Source organism: Electrona antarctica (assembly GCF_951216825.1).
Source record: "Electrona antarctica genome assembly, chromosome: 16".
Lineage (NCBI taxonomy): Eukaryota > Metazoa > Chordata > Actinopteri > Myctophiformes > Myctophidae > Electrona > Electrona antarctica.
Window position 1 is genome coordinate 9,297,697 of NC_136797.1, and position 22,805 is coordinate 9,320,501.

Sequence of the window (22,805 nt, forward strand, 5' to 3'; positions counted from 1 at the left end):
TTTATTATTATACTTTATTGGTTTATTTGGACGGGACAGCATATATTAATGAACATTACATAAGAATGTAGCGAAAATGCATCAGCTTTAGCAGAGCAGGATTTAGTAGAGAACATAGGCTAAATATCCAGGTCGATAACTGGGTATCCAATCTCAACTCATACAGGATTACGGGATAAACAAGTGAAATTGGAAGTGATTGGAAGAATTGAGCAGAAAACGTTGGAACTGGAACACTATAGATGCATCTTTGTTTGGTTCGTTCTGTCTAAAAATCAGGATTCCGATCTATAAAATATTATGTTATGTTTACTAAAGAGCTGGATAACCCTAACCCCTGTTACTGAACAGAGTGAAAACACAATTGATTACTATCAGAATAGAGCTTTGACTTTATAACAATCAACTTTTAGATATATTTTTTACAAAAACATATTATGTACAACTCTTTAATATTCAAGTGCAATACTTTATCATCAATTAATTATAATTAGCATTATAGTTATGAGTATATTTGCATGAATAATGTCAAAAGAACGATCAGCTGACTGAATGTCATATAAGTGACGACGATATAAACCATGCATCAATACATTCTACAACACAGCAAACATTTGACATTATAAAAATAGCAAATTATGATTTAATTTTGGTTTGATTTATATGATCAATTCACTAAGATAATTCCCCGTGTAGAGTATGTATGTTGTGGGAACGCTGCTGTGTAAAATAATGCTCTGACAGACACTATGTGACCAGTTTTGACTGAGGGGCTGACATTGTGCAGCCTCCAGCTTTTCACCAGAGGAGAAAAACTGAATTTATGTATTTAACCCATTCAGGCCTGACGTCGAAATTTAAAAAATGTCTTCGAAATCCTGACAGTTTTCTGAAAAACCTTATGTTTCTGTATCAGGCAAATTTTCACGATTTTTCAAAAATAGCTTTGTTAACTGTAAAGATGTAGCGATGTTGACTCAAACACTGTCCGAAATTATTTGACTATTTTAAACATTTAATCTCACAGCAATAGCTACTGTAGCAGCTAGCTTGTTATTCACCCACACTGACTGCCAACGACGTAGATCTACGTCATCATGGCACCTCAATTCAATTAATGACAAGCAGTTTATATATGTCCCGGTCTTCTAATACAAGCTTCCTGCTTCCTCCTATACACTGACACCACGCTAGACAGGAACGCCCAAAAACGTCACATCCGGTTTTAGCCTGGGGTAAGAATTTTCTATGGCTGCCAATGCAACTTGGTCCAATCCTTAATCACATGCGGACAAACATCTATGCCGATGCTATCTAACTTGCGGAGGTAGCGTGCCTTGTCCACGGGCAACAGATCTTTCAACGTATGGCATTGCAAATATGTTTGATAATCGCTACTCTGCTCAATATTGTTTTGAAAATGCCGCAAATTGCATTGCAATGAAAAGCGCAAATCGCAACTTCCCCCGGTTGTGGGCGGAGTCACAGTTTGAGGCGCTGATTACGCGCCGTGGTGTCAGTGTATGCCCAGCTTTGTGTGTGTGTGTACCCCATAGCGATGATCAGATTGGCTGAGGGCTTGAAAAGTGAAGATAAAAAGTGAGGACAGAAAAGTGAGGACGCCAAAAGTGATTGGCCAGAATGTGATGATGTATGATGATGTATATGATGATAAGAGCGCCCTTCACTTCACACGTGTGATGATAGGTGACTCGCCCGTCTATATACTTCTGTATATGGAACACATGATGTTCATTTTCAAGTACAAACCGTTGCCTTCAAAGGACAGTGACTAATATAATGAATGCTTTAATTTATGGTCAAAGAGAGCACCGTGAGCCGACACAAGCCATAACGTCACACGTTTTTTACTCCATTACTCGTTTACATGGAGACGTGAGGCGGAGGGTTTTCAAAGATTTCCATTTCGGAACGGGGTTTCAGGTTTTTTTGCGTTTTCAACCCCAGAAAACTCTGTTGCCGTCTAACCTGACGGCACATCTGATATTTTATTTTGCCGTTTTCACTAGAGACCGTTGTGGTACAAATCAGAATCAAGCCACCGGTGGTCCTTGAGGGGGGGTTCCAGGTGGTCCCCTGCTAAATGATGGAGAGTTGCAGGTAACCAAATGGACCCTTATTCGATCTTTAACTCTTGACAGTGTAAAATGAAACCAGTGGTTTCATTTAACTTTTTCCAAGCGTTAAATTATTGTTAAATACCTTAGGCTAATACATTTACAAGAAGTCTACACAATTAGATGTAGAATAATTGTCATTTCGATCAACGTTTGCCTGAATTGTGGACACAATCTTATCCAACGACAACAAAATAGTTAGTTTTGAATCTGCGAGGCTAAAGCTCATCAAATGGTGGTCTGTGGCTTAACCCATTTTGGGCGGGAACCCCTCTTGGTGTTAGCATTATGTTATGCTTTAGCTATTGAAAAATAGCAGACCTACAAGCTCATAGCGCGCCACCGAGTGGCGCGCTAGGAGCTTGTAGGTCTGCTATTTTTGAAAAATCGAAGAACCACTGACATAGAAACATAGCTTTTTCAGAAAACTGTCAGGATGTAGAAGACATTTTTAGAATCTGATCTCAGGTCAAAACGGGTTAAAGGCAGAATAAATAATGGACCTTGATATGAAAAAGGTTGAAAAGCACTGTTGTAAGCAGTGAGTGAGGCAGCTGGCAGCTACCTTTGCCTGCATCGTCTCTCGTGAAAAAAAAAAAAAAAAAACATTTCCACCTTCAGAGGAACACAATGTTTTCCTCCTGGCTCTCCTCCTCCTCCTCTTCCCCAAACTCTGTTTCCATGGACACCAGCAGCGCAGAGAGGTCTAGTCGGGTGTCCCGGCGGGGGGGCCGGGGGTTTTGGTCAGCTGCTGCTGCTGCTGTTACCGCCGCCGGCAATGACGCGGCCCGCCTCACGGCGCTGTGACCCGTGTCTGAATCTGGGTCGACGACAAAATCACAAGCAAAAGGGTTGTTTAGTACCAACTGTAACAGCATTGTAAACAAAGATGGAATCAGAATTAGCTTTTATTGTCGCATCTCTCTCAAAGAGCACCTACGGACCGCTGCAATTCAAAACTGTCCCTCGTATAAATAGTCCTTTTGCTGACCCAAAATTATTTCGTTTTGGGTCAGCAAGTCTAAATGTCATCAAATGGTGGTCCGTGGCTCAAATGCTGAAAGAATAATGGGCCTTTTGATATGAAAATGGTTGAAAACCACAGGTCTAGAGCACTGAAACGGGGATAGACTCGCACACCTTGGCTGATACCGACAATAAGCCTCTCTGACTTACTTACTGTGGGATACAAGAAGGGAGGAGGCCAGAGACAGAGGAAGAGCAAAACATGTCTTAACGTATCATTTCCATCTTCCTCGCCACTTAGTTGCACACAAAATAGTAGATCTACAAGCTCTCAGAATGTATCGTGCTGCCACGTGTTGTGAGCTTGTATATCTGCTATTTCCGGTGCACACCCAGGTATAAACCAGCCGTTAGGAATGGATACAATGTATACAAGCAGGTATGAAGCTGGCATTAGGATACAATGACACCTGCTCGCTCAGACATGACCGGTGGAAAGAAGAGACAGTGTGTGTGTGTGCGTGTGCGTGCGTGCGTGCGTGTGTGCGTGCGTGCGTGCGTGCGAGTGTGCGTGCGTGTGTGCACGCGTGCGCTCGCTCTCGTGCACAAGCGTGCCCCTGGGCCTGAGATGTGGTGGAGTAGAATTATAAAGTACTGAAAAATACTCCAGTAAAGTAAAAGTATCTCAACATTTTTACTTGACCCATTAAAACTGGGAAAGCTGGAAGATTATTGCATTAAGCTATTCAAAAATAACAGCTGTTCAAAATGCGGCAGCCAGAGTTTTAAGATGAGAGAACACATTACTCCAGTTTTAGCCTCACTACATTAATTGGCTCCCGGTTGTTGTTAGGCTTGATTTTAAAATGCTTTTACTTGTTTATAAAGCTCTCAATGGCCTTGCACCTTCCTACCTCTATGACCTGCTCCAAGTGCCTACAGTGACATTATATAAAAAAAGCACGGTGAAGCAGCTTTCTGCTTCTACGGGCCGACGGCTTGGAATAAACTCCCATGGCACCTTGATTTTGAGGTTGTATTAAGTTTTAGATTTTTTTTTCTTTAATTCTCTGTAAAGCACTTTGCGCCGCATTTTATGTCACGAAAGGTGCTATAAAAATAAAGTTTATTATTATGATTATTATGTAAAAGGATATTGTGTATATGTATTGGCCGAGCTTTGCATAACGTTTGTAGTAGCTAATTGGCTGTTGTTGGTTACGTAACCAATCTATGTTTTACAATCGTTTATAAAGACATAAATTCCCTTACAGGGGCAGAAGACCAAATATTCAATTAATATTGAATAGACTGCGGCAACCACCCTTTGCAATTGTTCAAAATTGCGACTTTTCGAGTTATTATTATTATTATTACAAGCTCAACTTACTTACAACCTTGAAAGTGTGAGAACTAATTTAGAAGGTATTTGTAGAATCGGCCTCAGGACTTTATAGGTTATACAGTACTTGTGTAAACACATACTCAGTTACCGGTACTTTACACCACTGTGCCTGTGCCTGTGCCTGTGCGTGTGTCTGTGCGTGTGTCTGTGCGTGTGCCTGTGCGCGCGCGCGTGTGCGTTCTCTAACCTTAGACGCAGGTGCGCCGCGGTAGCTATAGCCGGTAATATATGTCATGGGACTATAAATGGCCTCATTGTGCTCACTGTAGTAGGAATGTGTCTTGTCTTTGATTAATTAGACAGCAGCTCTTTGTCGGAGGAGTAGCCTCGTTAACTAACGATGCTATAGGCACCGGGAGGAGAAGGGAGGGGAGGGGCTCTGACAGATGAGACAGCGGGGGGGTATCACCAGGGGACAAAGTCTCACTTGTTACTAGCTTTGACAGAAATTGACACTTAACCCACTCTCACCCTGGGGGCCCTATTTTGGACCTGTCATTATATTATTAAAGGTGGGGTAAGTGATATATTTTGATTAAAAGGTACGGTAAGTGATATATTTTTGATTAAAACAAAACGCCTTTTGTTGAAAGTCTGCGACTATACAATTTCATGTCCTATATATGACATCACAGATGTCAGAGGAGAGAGTGTAGCGTTGTTGATCATTAGTTGATCCTCCTGGGACCAAAGGAAGAAGGGAAAAAAACGCCTTGTAGGCAGAATATCTTATATACATTATACACAGTGAAATCTACAGTGTAAATGTATCCATTTGTGAATCAGATAAGTCGTTTTGGTTCCGTTTGTACACCTCTTAGAGTTCAATGAACACTGAGGATTTGAACGCGTCGGGGGAAAAGGATAGACCCTCAGTCTGGTTAACCCATTTAGGCCTGACGTCGAAATTAAAAAAAGGTCTTCTAAATCCTGACAGTTTTCTGAAATACCTATACAGTATGTTTCTGTATCAGTGGTGCTCAATATTTCATGTCAAGGACCGCAAAAAGTATCTGTAATTGGCTGCCGACCCCCATCTGAAAATATGTTGTTCCAGAAGCACATATTTGAGTTAAAAACGTTCGCTCTGAAATTCAAAGATTTGCGACACATTTTCACGATTTTTCAAAAATAGCAGACCTACAAGCTCATAGCGCGGCACTCGGTGCCGCGCTATGAGCTTGTAGATCTGCTATTTTTCAATAGCTAAAGTGTAACAATGTTAAAACACCAAAAAGGGTTCCCCGCCCAGAATGGATTAACAAGTGACTGGGGTTTTCACTGAGGGCTCTCATGTGGTCAATAAGCAAGGAAAGGTTAATAAGCCGATCGATAAAACACAGCGAGAGAGAGATTGTGTTTCCTGTGTCGCTGTGAAACAACCCAGCATGCAGTGTGTTCCCCAGATAACCACATGAACACTGACATCGCTGTTCAGGGCAGGGGGCAAACAGGGCAGGGGCAGGGGGCACAGGGCAGGGGGCACAGGGCAGGGGGCACAGGGCAGGGGGCACACAGAATGCAGTATGTTCCCCAGATAACCACATGAACACTGACATCGCTGTTCAGGGCAGGGGGCAAACAGGGCAGGGGGCACAGGGCAGGGGGCACAGGGCAGGGGGCACAGGGCAGGGGCAGGGGGCACACAGCATGCAGTATGTTCCCCAGATAACCACATGAACACTGACCTCGCTGTTCAGGGCAGGGGGCAAACAGGGCAGGGGCAGGGGGCACAGGGCAGGGGGCACAGGGCAGGGGGCAAACAGGGCAGGGCAGGGGGCACAGGGCAGGGGGCACAGGGCAAACAGGGCAGGGGGCACAGGGCAGGGGGCACAGGGCAGGGGGCAAACAGGGCAGGGGCAGGGGGCACAGGGCAGGGGGCACAGGGCAGGGGGCACAGGGCAGGGGGCACACAGCATGCAGTATGTTCCCCAGATAACCACATGAACACTGACATCGCTGTTCAGGGCAAGGGGCAAACAGGGCAAGGGCAGGGCAGGGCAGGGGCAGGGGGCACAGGGCAGGGGGCACAGGGCAGGGGGCACACAGCATGCAGTATGTTCCACAGATAACCACATGAACACTGACATCGCTGTTCAGGGTAGGGGGCAAACGTTCAGTGAAAAATAGCAGATCTACAAGCCTATGTAGTCTCTCGCGACCAGGCTGTCGACTCACAATCTTCAACTGCTTCCGTCGTGCAGTCTGTGCGGCGGAAGCGCTGAACATGTAAAGAAAGCACAGCGCCAGCGTCCGCCGCCTCCCTCCACACTTCCGTTTCCCCTTTTCCAGTCGCATACATTATGTCCCACAGTGAATTAAAATAGTTGACGGATATATATTATATATAGCTTGCTGCTAGCAGAAATTAAATTAAACTTCAAAAATATAATTTGAAGGATATTTTTGAGTGGTGCAACGACTCCCTTACGGAGTGTGTGGGTCTGAGCACGAAAACAGCATGGTTGTTTTTCACCACCTGTGCGCAACCTAACACACACACACAAACACACACGCACATATTAACTGTATATATGGTGATTTCGGGTGTGCCAGTACAGTACAGTGACAGTACAGTACAGTAGAGGGTACAGTAGAGGGACCCCCTCACGGTAACTCTGTCATTTCTCAACCGTTTCGGACGCGGGGCAGCTTGCCGGAATCGGGCCGGCACCCTGGGTGCGTTCCTGTGGGTCTGGAACTCCCCCCCCCTCCCCGGGGACCCCCACATGGAGTTGCACCACTCACTTCACACGGGTGTGATTTTTTAAAGATATTCTCGTCAACGGAAATGACGAACAGATGACGGCTTCCGTTCTCGGCTCTCAGGAGCTCTACTGTACTGTAGTTGCGCAGACAATGGACAGTAGCATTCAGAGATAGTGGAACAGTTACTGCTATTGCTATTGTTACTGCTGCTGCAATAGTTACATTTTCGCTAGAAACAGACGGCATGAAATATGAGTGACTGACGGTCGTAAACGATACAGAGACACCTCCCCGACAATTTCGCTGAGAAATGACTTTGTATGTGAACCAGGGGATGAGCGAGTGGCGTCTCAGGACTTCGGCGCTCTATAGTCGTGTCATCTAAAAGATGCACGTTATGCTACAGCTTTTGTTTCCGTTTCTTAACCCATTTAGACCTGAGCTCGATTCTACAAAATGTCTTCTAAATCCTGATGTTTCTATGTCAACCTTTTTCCTGTCAAGGACCCCCAGAATTATCTGTAATTGGCTGCCGACCCACATCTGAAAATATATTGTTCCAGGGACTCCCATGCAGAAGCAAAGATTTGAGTTCAAAACGTTTGCTCTGAAAAGAATATATATTCAAAGATTTGTGCCACATTTTCACGATTTTTCAAAAATAGCAGACCTACAAGCTCGTAGCGCGGCACTCGGTGCCGCGCTATGAGCTTGTAGATCTGCTATTTTTCAACAGCTAAAGCATAACATAATGCTTAAAACACCAAAAGGGGTTCCCGTCCGAAATGGGTTAATGAATAATAATAATTGATAGACCAGTGCAATCCCCAGGCAAAAATAAATAATTCAGAAATGTTCGGTCGATCGTGCACATCTCTAGCATGTGCAGAGTATATAAACATGTATGGAAACCTGCGATGCAGACACACTATACAAGAAAGATGCAATATAAAGATTCATATTGTGCATTGCGTCTCTGATTCCATCCACTTCCCCCCCCCCCCCCCCCCGTTACGTTACGGCCACGATGACAAGTGGCTCTGTAATGAGTTTTGTAAAGATTTTTTCCGATCGATCGTTCCAATCAGGCGGTCATCAACATGTGAGCGGTGATTCACACACTGGTGTCAGCCCCCCTCCCCTCCCCTCCCCCCCTGCGGGGGTCAATAGAGGAGGGGGAGGCCCATTGATTGTCTGTTCTTGGGTGTGCAGGGCCTGTGCGGAGGCACTGGGAGCTGTTTGGATGTCACTGGACACTGATTAACCACTTAGAAGGCCTTTGGCTTAATACTCTGTCATGCGACGGATGGCGGAACAATCCGGAAATGGCCCGACGTACGAGCTCACAACTGAGCAAATCACTGTAATTTTTTTGCTTACGATGGTGTGTGTGTGCTTATGATGGTGTGTGTGTGTGTGTGTGTGTGTGTGTGTGTGTGTGTGTGCGTGCGTGCGTGCGTGCGTGCGTGCGTGCGTGCGTGCGTGCGTGCGTGCGTGGTGTGCGCGGGGGGTGTGTGTGTGTGTGCGCGGGGGGTGTGTCAGCTAGGGTTAGGAGGTAACTGGGGGTGCACACTGCACAGCCAAAAACGTTTGGGGACGGCTGCGCGGCTAGTCCCCTAGGAGATGAAGTGCAACACCTATACCATCAGAAACTAAAACACTAAAACATTCCAGGTGACTAAAATGTGACTAAAACTAAAATAGAAATTTGCTGCCTAAAAACAACACTGGGTGTGGGTCTCTCACCTCCCAGCTCCCCAGTAGGTGTGCAGAGGAAGCCCGTCCTTGCCGTCGTCCGTCCCTGGGCTTCTGCAGAACAGCGCCCCCGGTGGTTGGACCTGGCCAGCAGGGTGTTGAGGCTGTTGTGCGCGGCGGGGTCACTTCCTGCGTGGTGCAGGTGATGATGATGATGATGGCGGTTGTTGTTCAGGGCCAACGCAGCCTCGTTCACAAACACTGAGCCGGCGTCGTCAGCACGCCCGCCTGCTGACACCGAGCCCTGATTGGTGCAAATGATAGAGAAGATAAGATCATTTGGTTTTAGCGCAGAGGTTCCCGACCACTGGTACGTGCATTCCGCGGTACATGTCCCACTGGTACGCGGTACATGTCCCACTGGTACGCGGTACATGTCCCACTGGTACGCGGTACATGTCCCACTGGTACGCGGTACATGTCCCACTGGTACGTGCATTCCGCGGTACATGTCCCACTAGTACGTGCATTCTGCGGGACATGTCCCACTGGTACGTGCATTCCGCGGGACATGTCCCACTGGTACGTGCATTCCGCGGGACATGTCCCACTGGTACGCGAGAAGGGAATCCTACGTTTTCCCGAACCGTGAATGTATAACACCTCATTTTCAGGAAATTAAGAAAACCTTATATTTTTTAAAAACAAAGCAATGCTGCCTCATCAAAGTTGGTGTTGTAACTTTATATATTGTCAATTACTTCCATGAGAGGGGGAGAGGTGGTGGAGTTAGTTTCTTTAGCAGACACTTTGAGGGTCCAATGGAGTTAAGAGGTTTTGTCCAAAACACTTTTTACTACTTTCCATTGGTTCAATATTTTAGAAACAACACACAGACGTAAAGGGTGTTCAATAGCACTGATTTATGCCCCAAAAAAAAATCAAAAACCTAAAAAATTGAGTTATGAGGTTTCCTCTCGACAGCAACGATTATGGTCATTGACACTGATAAAGCAAACAAAAAGGTAGGAGCGCACACCAGTAGTGGGGGAGGTGGCTGAGTGCAGGAGACACACCAGTAGTGGGGGAGGTGGCTGAGTGCAGGAGACACACCAGTAGTGGGGAGGTGGCTGAGTGCAGGAGACACACCAGTAGTGGGGAGGTGGCTGAGTGCAGGAGACACACCAGTAGTGGGGAGGTGGCTGAGTGCAGGAGACACACCAGTAGTGGGGAGGTGCTGAGCACAGGAGACACACCAGTAGTGGGGAGGTGCTGAGCACAGGAGACACACCAGTAGTGGGGAGGTGCTGAGTGCAGGAGACACACCAGTAGTGGGGAGGTGGCTGAGTGCAGGAGACACACCAGTAGTGGGGAGGTGCTGAGCACAGGAGACACACCAGTAGTGGGGAGGTGCTGAGCACAGGAGACACACCAGTAGTGGGGAGGTGGCTGAGTGCAGGAGACACACCAGTAGTGGGGAGGTGCTGAGCACAGGAGACACACCAGTAGTGGGGAGGTGCTGAGCACAGGAGACACACCAGTAGTGGGGAGGTGCTGAGTGCAGGAGACACACCAGTAGTGGGGAGGTGCTGAGCACAGGAGACACACCAGTAGTGGGGAGGTGCTGAGTGCAGGAGACACACCAGTAGTGGGGAGGTGCTGAGTGCAGGAGACACACCAGTAGTGGGGAGGTGCTGAGCACAGGAGACACACCAGTAGTGGGGAGGTGCTGAGCACAGGAGACACACCAGTAGTGGGGAGGTGCTGAGCACAGGAGACACACCAGTAGTGGGGGAGGTGCTGAGCACACCAGTAGTGGGGAGGTGCTGAGCACAGTAGACACACCAGTAGTGGGGAGGTGCTGAGCACAGGAGACACACCAGTAGTGGGGAGGTGCTGAGCACAGGAGACACACCAGTAGTGGGGAGGTGCTGAGCACAGGAGACACACCAGTAGTGGGGAGGTGCTGAGCACAGGAGACACACCAGTAGTGGGGAGGTGCTGAGCACAGGAGACACACCAGTAGTGGGGAGGTGCTGAGCACAGGAGACACACCAGTAGTGGGGAGGTGCTGAGCACAGGAGACACACCAGTAGTGGGGAGGTGCTGAGTGCAGGAGACACACCAGTAGTGGGAAGGTGCTGAGCACAGGAGACACACCAGTAGTGGGGAGGTGCTGAGCACACCAGTAGTGGGGAGGTGCTGAGCACACCAGTAGTGGGGAGGTGCTGAGCACAGGAGACACACCAGTAGTGGGGAGGTGCTGAGCACACCAGTAGTGGGGAGGTGCTGAGCACACCAGTAGTGGGGAGGTGCTGAGCACACCAGTAGTGGGGAGGTGCTGAGCACACCAGTAGTGGGGAGGTGCTGAGCACACCAGTAGTGGGGAGGTGCTGAGCACACCAGTAGTGGGGAGGTGCTGAGCACACCAGTAGTGGGGAGGTGCTGAGCACACCAGTAGTGGGGAGGTGCTTAGCACACCAGTAGTGGGGAGGTGCTGAGCACACCAGTAGTGGGGAGGTGCTTAGCACACCAGTAGTGGGGAGGTGCTGAGCACACCAGTAGTGGGGAGGTGCTGAGCACACCAGTAGTGGGGAGGTGCTGAGCACACCAGTAGTGGGGAGGTGCTGAGCACACCAGTAGTGGGGAGGTGCTGAGCACACCAGTAGTGGGGAGGTGCTGAGCACACACCAGTAGTGGGGAGGTGCTGAGCACACCAGTAGTGGGGAGGTGCTGAGCACACCAGTAGTGGGGAGGTGCTGAGCACACCAGTAGTGGGGAGGTGCTGAGCACACCAGTAGTGGGGAGGTGCTGAGCGCACCAGTAGTGGGGAGGTGCTGAGCACACCAGTAGTGGGGAGGTGCTGAGCACACCAGTAGTGGGGAGGTGCTGAGCGCACCAGTAGTGGGGAGGTGCTGAGCACACCAGTAGTGGGGAGGTGCTGAGCACACCAGTAGTGGGGAGGTGCTGAGCGCACCAGTAGTGGGGAGGTGCTGAGCACACACCAGTAGTGGGGAGGTGCTGAGCACAGGAGACAAAACTTTGACAAAGAAAGAAAAGAGTCCGCACAGCTCGTAGTCACGATACTAGAAACCTTATCGAACCGACGTTTCGGCAAGCATTGACAAAGATACTGTATATAACATTATGTTGTGATATAATAATATAGCAGCAGGTAGACTACTTGAGGCCAGTCAACTGTCTTCAATGTTTTGGTACGATGATTCGCGACCGCGACACAACCCCCGGTCATGCCGGTCCGCGAACATTTTATGAACTGTCGGCCGGTCCGTGATAATAGAAAGGTTGGGAACCCCTGGTTTAGTGCATCCACTTCAAATAGCAGCATCACACAAATATATAGCAACATTATCCCATTCTGAACGGGAACCCCTTTTGGTGTTAAGCATTATGTTATGCTTTAGCTGTTGAAAAATAGCAGATCTACAAGCTGGAGATCTGCAAACAACATATTTACAGATGGGGGTCGGTGGCCAAATACAGATAATTCTGGGGGTCCTTGACATGAAATAGGTTGAGCACCACTGACATTTTCTGAAAAACCTACTTCTACTTTTGTAGACTCGTCCTCAGGTCTAAATGGGTAAAGTAATAAACTGGTAAGTCATGTCACGAGTCATGAAAGTAATGTCGGCAAAGATGAGGTCATCCATAATAATACATACAATATGTCTAAACTCTACAGTAAGAAAGTGACGGTAGACAACACGAAACCAACCAACTGAATAATTGCACTTGAGCCCATATTGTACTGGAACGAATTCAAGTTGAAGTTGAAGTGAAGTGAGTCCGTCAATGCTGTGACTGTTTTAAAAATACGTTGTTGTGGCTCAACGTCTCTCAGTCCTAGTGTATACCCAGGGGGGAAGGGATTATGAATCCATTGATGCGTGTGTGTGTGTGTGTGTGTACTTTATGTGTGAACATGTGTTTGTGTGTGTGTGTGTGGGCACACACACACACACACACACACACACACACAGTAGGGGGAATCCCGTTGGGACTACGCAGTTATTACACCAGGGGGAGTTCCTTGTTGACACATAGTAATGTTAATCTATTAACCACTTAAAGCCTGTACTTAGCTGACAGGAGTACCCCCGGGCTCTGTGATAGGACCCCCCCCCCCCCTTCTATTATCGCTCTACGCTACATAATATCTTTGCCAAATATAGCAGATCTACAAGTTCTGTGAAATGTTCGCCCCAGACACTAGGGTTCATGTGGTGAACTTAAAGGACCACTTCACCACTTTTCAACATCTCTTCATATAATTGGTCCTAACTAATGTTCATGATAAAACACCACCATTTCTTCCTACTCAGTCTGTGTCTCATAGGAGGGCTTTGGGCAGTTCGGACACCCGTCCACCAGTGACCCGTCCATCATTAGGCAGATTTTTTTTTTAAAACAAGATTTGTTTTAAAATATATTTAGATTTGTATTATCGTGAGAACGATGGCTTCAGCTTTTGCATTGCAACTTTTCAGGAAAAGAAAGCCTGCCGTTTCTATTAGCTTGGATTCACCATCGATGATGTCACTGGTGGACGGGTTTCTGAACTGCCCACAGCCTTCCTATGAGACACAGACGGAGTAGGAAAACATGGTGGTATTTTATCATGAACATTAGTTAGGACCAATTATAGGAAGAGAAGTTGAAAAGTGGTGAAGTGGTCCTTTAAACGGTTGATCAAATGCTTCCCCCCCCCCCCCCCCTAATTGTCCTAGTGAATAAATTAAGGCTGCGGGCAAATTATTCACATAATTTTATGTGATTTTATAAATTACACAGCAGTTGTCATTGCCCTAGTTAAACAAAAATGACATTCCCTTTAACCCAGAGGACAAAATCTTAGTTTCCTGACATTTCTCTTTTAATTAATTGTTTTACCACCTCCTTCACCCAGTTTAGTGAAGGAGGTTTAGTGTGATTTCTAGTGTGTAGTCTCGTCCCTGCTGACCCCTACTGGCGGAACGTTGAACTGCAACCTTCTCACACTCACTGCAACATTAACACGCCTGCATTAGACCTGAGGCCGGTTCTAAAAACGCCTACGAAACCCTGACCTAAGTTTTATGAAAAACGTCAAATATGTATTCAAAAATTACATACATATCATGTTTCAACTTTCTATATAGTGTACGTAGCAACAACAACCACAAAGTGAGGTATTATCATCGTACATCATCATAACGTAAAATAGACACTATGTCTATTTGCTCAGACACCATGATGTAAAATTGTCCATTCATTGTCAATGAGATTAGGCCTATCTCCCAGCCCCCTTTCCACGCCCACTTCCGGTAGATAGTGGTGTCATTTAACATTAGGCATTTACACTTTTTTTCTCTGGAGAATCTAAGTACATTTCCTAATGTTAAAATGTCAAAGACCGATAATAATATGAGAAAAACACAATGGTATAACAACTCAAATAAGTAGAATAAACGTTACCTTTACAAAACGGTAGTTTGTGGCTTGTGAAAATACCTCTTTTAACATGGAAGCCTATGGACCGCAAAATAAATAACACCACTATCTCCAAAAGGGGGCGTAACAAGGGGGCGGGGAAATGCTGTGAGATAGGCCTATTGAATGTTTGTGAAAGACAAAGTTTGTGCACACAGCCACACACACCAAAAGCTGGATATAGGAAACCCCAAAAGGGGTTCCCGTCTTTTTGTTAATCACTTCCAACCTGGTGACCCTATTTTGACAATGTCATTATTTAAAAAACATTGTTTTCTCCCCCAAATGTTCTAAAATAGCAGATCTACAAGCTCACCGTATGATGAATAGCCTATTGTAATCACAGGGCTGAAGTGGCCTGTGAACGTCTGATGTTGAGGGCAGAGGTGTGAGTTCAATTCCCCCTCCCTAAAACAACAAACAAACCCTCACCTCCTCCTCCCCCTCCCCGTCCTCCTCTGTAATAGCCTCCTTGTTCTCCTTCACCTCGGACCCCCTCTCTACATCAACACTGGATGGCTGGGTGGGGTCACTGGGGTGGGCTGGGCTCACCCCACCCAACAGCCACCCACACCCATTTTGTATCCCTATACTTGTGAGGACAGCTAACCCCTCAGGGCATGGCTGGGTGAGTGTATGTGGCTGGTGGGTATATGTAGAAAATGGAGGGAAAAAAGCGTATACTGTGTAAATGGTAAGTGGTGCATTTAGATAGCGCCTTTATCCAAGGTGCTTTACATAGATTGTGCATTAGCCTACATTCACCCATGCACACACACACATGTGGCTTCCCGTTTCCTCCAGGATATAATACAAGGTCTGCCTCCTCACCCATCAGTGTATCCACAGCAACGCCCCCTCCTATCTGAAGGAACTCATTGAACCCCCAGCCTCCACCCGCTCCTTCCTATCTGAAGGAACTCATTGAACCCCCAGCCTCCACCCGCTCCCTCCGCTCTGGAAATTCAAACACACTCAAAACCACCAAAACAAAAATGCTTTTGGAATTATTTCCTGGGCCTGGCGTCGTCATGAAAGGCGGCGGGACTGCGACGTTCTAAAAAGCCAACAAATAGCCGACCTACAAGCTCACAACCCGTCGTGAGTTTGTAGATCTATTGCTATGCTATTTTCGCTGCATGACACACCGACACGCAATCTAAATCTCAATCAAACAAATACATGTTGTTTAACCATGGTAAATGGTGCATTTATATAGCGCCTTTATCCAAGGCGCTTTACATAGATTGTGCATTACATTCACCCATTCACACACACATTCATACACCGATTGTGGCGGAAGCCATGCAAGGCACCAAACAGCACATCGGGAGCAATTTGGGGTTCAGTGTCTTGCCCAAGGACACTTCGACATGTAGACAGGAGGAGCCGGGATTCGAACCGCCGACCCATGGATCATTGGACGACCTGCTCTACCTCCTGAGCCACAGTCGCCCCATGAGTCTACCATATAGAGGAACCAGGAAAACGGTCATCACAGTGTCTACATGTCTCAAATTCTACTATACTTGTGGGGACATTAAGGTGCTCGCTTGCGCGCACAGCCACCACACACACACACACACACACACACACACACACACACACACACACACACACACACACACACACACACACACACACACACACACACACACACACACACACACACACACACACACACACACACACACACACACACACACACACACACACACACACACACACACACACAGCAGAGCTAATTAGAGGAGCTGAGAGGATGGTGTGTATGTCACCTGATCCGTCTGTGACCCCGTGACCTGCGGCCTCCGGCTAACCATGAGGGGGGGGGGGGGGGGGGGGGGAGGGGTTTATAGAATGTAGAGGAACCATAAGAAAAGATTTACGTTATTATTATTATTATATTATTTTTATTCCAAATTGTTCACAATTCTGAAATCGTGAATCTAAAATGGACTGAGACTCGACGTCAATCGTAAACGTAACATGTTCTACTCTATAACGAGTACAATTTATACAAAATGTTACTTAGCCCATTTTGGGCGGGAACGCCTTTTGGTGTTAGCATTATGTTATGCTTTAGCTATTGAAAAATAGCAGATCTACAAGCTCATAGCGCGCCACCGAGTGGCGCGCTACGAGCTTGTAGGTCTGCTATTTTTGAAAAATCGAAGAACGACTGACATAGAAACATAGCTTTTTCAGAAAACTGTCAGGATGTGGAAGACATTTTTAGAATCTGATCTCAGGTTAAGTAAATGTAACTATACTGAGTCAACGTATCTGGTCACTACACATCTCTACTTGTAGCTATTAGTTAATTAGTAGTTAGTTAACAGACGGATACAAATGAATGAAGCCCACGGGAATGTCAGCAGAATGAATGAATGTACAACCTGGTCAGGGAGTAAATTAATGATGGGGTTCACGGAATAATGTAACGTGACCCTCATGTGTCTGTATCCTAATCAGGGTTGCCAAGTCTGCTTACTGTATTTCCCGCGACCTCAGTTCTCAACAGGCCCGGCCGCCCGAAAAGTATGGCCTATGATTTATGATTTTTACTAGTTGCCTAGTTTACCAGTCGACTAGTTGTTTAACTACCTATTATTTTTTAATAATATTTGTACATTTAAAAACTGTGTACATTGGTGACTATAACTATAATCTATCTGATCTTGAGGCCTACAAAAACGGGAGAAAAAAGGATTTACTAGTCGACTAGTTGAATAGTCGACTAGTTGCTTAAAGCCATTGGTTACATTTGTCTCAGGGTTAAATAATCAGTGAGGATGTGTACCCTCTTAGAGTTACATGGTCTTAGAGTTACATGGTCTTAGAGTTACATCTCCAGCGTGCTGCTTTTCCAACAAAGTGTCCGTATGAATCATTTATCGATTGATTTGTTTCTGCAGAGCCACGCGCTCTGGCTTTTAATTATTCTGTCTGATTTCTTTAATTTATGTATTTTTCTACTTTCCAGCAGAGGTTTAATTATAATCAATCATTTGCGTTGTTTATTAGCGGAGTGGAGTTGCGTTGGAGGAGGGTGAGATTACTCTCATTACCACAGGTCATACATCAGCCATGAATTAAGCATCTCTCCGTGGAAATGAATGGGCCGCTCGCTCACACACCTCAGGCTGCAAGCCAGGCTCTGTCTGCAAGAGAAAGGCTCTCACAAGAAGAAGCACACAGCCAGGCTCTGTCTGCATAAATGGTAAATGGTGCATTTATATAGCGCCTTTATCCAAGGCGCTTTACATAGTGCATTACATTCACCCATTCACACACACATTCATACACCGATTGCGGCGGAAGCCATGCAAGGTACCATCCAGCACATCGGGAGCAATTATGGGTTCAGTGTCTTGCCCAAGGACATGTAGAGTGTAGACAGGAGGAGCCGGGATTCGAACCGCCGACCCAGGGATCATTGGGCGACCTGCTCTACCTCCTGAGCCACATGCATGGGGTGGCTGTGGCTCAGGAGGTAGAGCAGGTCGTCCAATGATCCATGGGTCGGCGGTTCGAATCCCGGCTCCTCCTGTCTACATGTCGAAGTGTCCTTGGGCAAGACACTGAACCCCAAATTGCTCCCGATGTGCTGGTTGGTACCTTGCATGGCTTCCACCGCAATCTGTGAATGAATGTGTGTGTGAATGGGTGAATGTAAAGCGCCTTGGATAAAGGCGCTATATAAATGCACCATTTACCATTTATTTGTATGCAGTTGCATGAGAAAGGCTCTCACAAGAAGAACCAACACAGTACCTAAGATATAATGTAGATCAGCCTGAAGCCCAAATGTCTAATATGTCACCGCTGTCTGGCGTGAAAGTCATTATGTCAGGATTCAAATTCAAAAAGAGTTAATTAAAATGTTTACAGAACCACTGCTGCTCTAAGCCCAGTGTAGTCAAAGTATCCCTGGCACACAAACTAGTGAAAATAGCCGATCTACTATAGCCTGGGGTCCACCTATGCTTTCTATGGCATAGGCAGCTCCCGGCAGGATCCGCCGGGAGAATCTGTGTGTGTGTGTGTGTGTGCGTGCGTCAATTTAACAAAGGTGATCAGAAATCAGCAGAGAGTGATCGACGTTTGCGCTACTCTAAGCCGAATTGAAGTGGACTCGGTCCCAGACTTTTTTTTTCTCCCTGGAAATAAAAACATCTGGGTTTCCTAGGCTACCGATCTACAAGCTCACAGCGTGACACATATTGCATTGGTGCCCTATAGGCTTTTTATATCTATGGCTCCTCCATCATAACCCCACCTGCTGGCCATCCAGAGGTATGACCATGGCCCGAGCCACGGAGGAGGGCAGGCTCCTCTGGCGGCTGCGCCTCCAGCTCTGCAGCAGCCTCTGCTGGGTCTCCTGCCTCTGGGTCTCCTTCTCCAGGCTCATCTGGGCCTCGCGGAGCCTCTCCAGCCTGCGCTGCTCCTTCTCCACGCTCCTCTGGCCCTCCCGGAGCCTCTCCAGGCTCAGCTGGTACTCCTCCACCTGCTCCTCCAGCACCTCCTTGTCGCGCCGCAGCCTCTCCGCCTCCAGGTGGCACTGCCGTTCCCTCTCCTCCAGCCGGCCCTCTTGCTCCCGCTGCTGGCCGGTCCTGGCCTGGCTCTCCCTCTCCCAGCGCTGCCTCTCCTACAGTAGGTACAGATGGGTAGATAGATACAGTAGAGGTAGATGGGTAGATACCAGAGGCGTAACTTCCATAGGGTTGGTGGGTTTTGTCAACCCATGGGCCCCCGACAGCCAGCCGCCGTTTCCTCCTCCCGTCAGTGATGGGAGAAGGAAGCGCCGGCCGGCCGTCGGGAACCCCCTCAAACTCAGACTTTGGGCCAAAACGTCATATTTACCCTCCCTGTAACCAACACAAGTATGTTCTTACGTCCTTCATTTCAGCACTCAGTGAGTCATTTCTGATATGAAAGTTCTTTCACGTTCTGCACTGCAGCACATGTGATGCTGCTGATGAATGAGCTTGTAGTAGGTAAATATTTGGCCAAAGTAACTATATAGAACCGTGCCAGAACCTGTCCCAAATGGTCCAAATTACCCGACAAATAACCGATTTCCATGTACTGTACAAGGCCCCTTTCATTCTAAGAACCCATGGCTGATAAAGCCTAATTACGCCACTGGTAGATACAGTAAAAAACCTTTATTGCTCCCATGGGGGAATTTACTAGAAGCGCAATATGTAGAAGACACCCATAATGTTCTTGCTATTCAGCCAAGCAGTTGAAGAAATCACAGATTGAGGCTTTAACATTTTGATCTTATCAAGACCAAGTTTTATGGAAGATGCTTCTGAAAATGTATGCTAGTTTGACCCATAAATGGTAAATGGTGCATTTATATAGCGCCTTTATCCAAGGCGCTTTACATGTGCATTACATTCACCCATTCACACACACATTCATACACTGATGGCGACGGAAACCATGCAAGTCACCAACCAGCACATCAGGAGCAATTAGGGGTTCAGTGTCTTGCTCAAGGACACTTCGACACTAACTCTGGGGGAGCCCGGGTTTGAACTGGCAACCTTGCGGTTGCCATCCAGCCATCCTACCCCTGAGCCACCGCCGCCCCATTATAAGACTCTTCTAAAATGACTGAAATCAGTGGTGAGTTGGACCCTGAGAATTTTTACCACTAGAGCCCTAGCATCCCTATTCTTAGGGGTGCCGAAAATAGGCGAATATTTTCGTCAAATAGACTTGGTGTAGAGGGGGAAAACACTACGTTCAGGGCCACCTCAGGTCCATGTGAACTGAGGTACAGAGGGTCTACTAAGTGGTTAATCCTTGCCTGATGGAGGCGCCCTTGTAGGCGGCGGACGCTCGCCACCTCCTCGCGCTGCTTCTCCAGGTTGCGCTGTTTCTCCCGCTCCTGCAGGGCGCTGCGCCACACGCACGGCGGGTTGGGCCTCGGGCCGCGCTCGCTCTCCCGAACGAGGAGCCGCTGGACCTCGTAGCAGGTGTCCTGAATGGCCACCGCCGCCTGGGGACGGACGAGAGGACGAGAGGACATGAGGACGAGATAAGGACTTGAAGCTAGCGAGGCGCATGCAAAAAGTGTGGGTGAACCAACAACACTACAGCGGTTCTCAACATGTGCTTCAGGAGCAGTGTTGCATTGGTCATTGCACGGAGTACCACGCCCACCATCCACCCAACGAACTGTCCGGAGCACACGCACGCACATGCATTGATTATATCGCTTTATATGGATCTGAAACGGCACCGCTAAAAACTACTTTTTTGCCCTGAGCTGGTTGCTAGGCAACACCTTGCTTACCCCCACACGCACGGAATGTGATGTTTTAGCAAATTCAACATAAACTAGGCGGAACCAGGGCGGAACAAGGCAGAAGAGCCTGCTGGTTAGTCAGTCAGGGACCAATCAGAAGGCTGACAAAGGTGGATCTTCTCTGGCTGTTTACTCGAAAACTATGTCGCTGTCCGTTGTGCTGATCAGACATCCGAGGTTCGGATCCGATTTCAGATTTTTCACAACATCGCGATTGAAATATAAACGTTTCTGGAGAAAGATAGCTAAAGATTAGCCTTTTCTTCTCCTCTCATTGACTGATGTCTTCATCCTTCTGTAACTACAGTCCTTTCTTTCTCTGCCCTGTAACTGCATCTTAACTGCTGTGTGCTGCCTTTGGCGACAAAAAAGGTGGTATCTATCTCATCATTTGGTGTCGGATGACAATCCCAGCACACATTATTGATTGCCGATTTTGACCAATACTGTTAGGTTGCCATGCCACCCATGCAATGCGTCGAGGGCTTGTAGATCATACAACAAAATCATAAAACAATGTGTGAAGAAACATTAAAAGATGACATATGGAGAGCTACAAGGTCCCGTCAGCAACAACATGCATATAGTAAGTTGAAATAAAGTGTATCTCAGGTCTCTCAGTAAAGACAATGTAAAAAAAGGCAAAGTCGTATGATTAGTCACAGACGTTACCGCAGTGAAATTTGTTCTCCGCATTTGACCCATCTCTTGGAACGGTGAGCCGCAGCGTGCGCCACGCTCGGGAATCATTCGTTGATTTGACCCCCAATCCAACCCATTGATGCTGAGTGCCAAGCAGGGAGGCATTTGGGTCCCATTTTTACAGTCTTTGGTATGACCCGGCCGGGGATCGAACCCCGACCTCCCAGTTTCAGGGCGGACACTCTAACCACAAGGCCACTGTCTGGTAGGCGTGATAGTCTCTGAAGCAGATCATTGCTACAGTATGGCTCCAGACCAGACAAAGCATGCATGATTATGCCACTGATTGAGTCGTGTTTACTGAAGCTGTGCTGGAACACAACAAGCAACCTGGGGATGGAACTAATGAGAAGAAAACAATCTACCGCTATTTGTCCTCCTCACCGCAAGCAGGCTTGTTTGATTGCTTGGGATTTCAATGAGTCACTCAGTGATATTATGTATTTGCAGCCTAATGTCTAATATAACGCATGCACTGTATTATACCTCAGGTGATACAGTACATGCTCTGAGGACAGCTTTTAAATGCTGCTCTCAAGGCATTTTGACCTGAGATCAGATTCTAAAAATGTCTTCTACATCCTGACAGTTTTCTGTAAAAGCTGTTTCTATGTCAGTCGTTCTTCGATTTTTCAAAAATAGCAGACCTACAAGCTCGTAGATCTGCTATTTTTCAATAGCTAAAGCATAACATAATGCTAACACCAAAAGGGGTTCTCGCCCAGAATGGGTTAAAGGGACACTTCACCCTTTTTGCAAAAAAAAACACTTTCCTGGGGGTCTTTATGTGTGTATGTGGTTTTAGATTTTAGCAGTGAGCCCCAGTGTCTCTGATGTCATGGACACTGGGCTCACTTCCTTCCTGGGCTACAATTCCCATAATGCTTTGGTGCACTGCTCCTCCTTGTGGATAGGGGGAGGGCTGTCTTACTGAGTCAACATGTAGTCCAGGAAGTAAGTGAGCCAAAAAATGTGTTTTACAAAAGTCAGCCTCCTGGTGGCGCTATAAAAGGCAGATGCGGAAAATGCAGACGGAAGGACGGACACACACACGTACATATAATGGTAAGATTGAGGGTTACTCACCTGTAGACTATAAAGTAACTGTGTCAGGCTCTGGACACTCTGAGCCACCTGTTGACAGATGACACACACACACAAACATTACACACACACATTGACACGCACGCACGCACACACGCACGCACGCACACTTCCATGTTGGAAAATAAATAAGTACAGTAATTAAAATAGTGGAAATGGCAGATCTACAACCTCACAATGTGTCGCAATGTGACGCATTGTGAGCTTGTAGATCGGCTTTTCCACTAAAAGTATAAAGTTATGAAATATGTCAACGCCAATGTTTCAA

The 22,805-nt window shown here is 47.1% G+C and overlaps 1 protein-coding gene across 1 annotated transcript in view; it reads right to left on the reverse strand.

Annotated features, from left to right (window-relative positions):
* Positions 1–2,628: 2,628 nt before the first annotated feature.
* The window catches only part of arhgef28a (Rho guanine nucleotide exchange factor (GEF) 28a), a 115,907-nt gene continuing 95,730 nt past the window's right edge, over positions 2,629–22,805 (reverse strand). The window contains exons 33-37 of the mRNA XM_079525339.1: positions 22,520–22,567; positions 20,231–20,422; positions 18,689–19,057; positions 8,965–9,217; positions 2,629–2,958 (exon numbers count right to left, since the gene is read on the reverse strand). Coding sequence (XP_079381465.1) covers positions 2,756–2,958; positions 8,965–9,217; positions 18,689–19,057; positions 20,231–20,422; positions 22,520–22,567 — 1,065 coding nt within the window. The 3' untranslated portion in view covers positions 2,629–2,755. The remainder of the gene's footprint in view (positions 2,959–8,964; positions 9,218–18,688; positions 19,058–20,230; positions 20,423–22,519; positions 22,568–22,805) is intronic.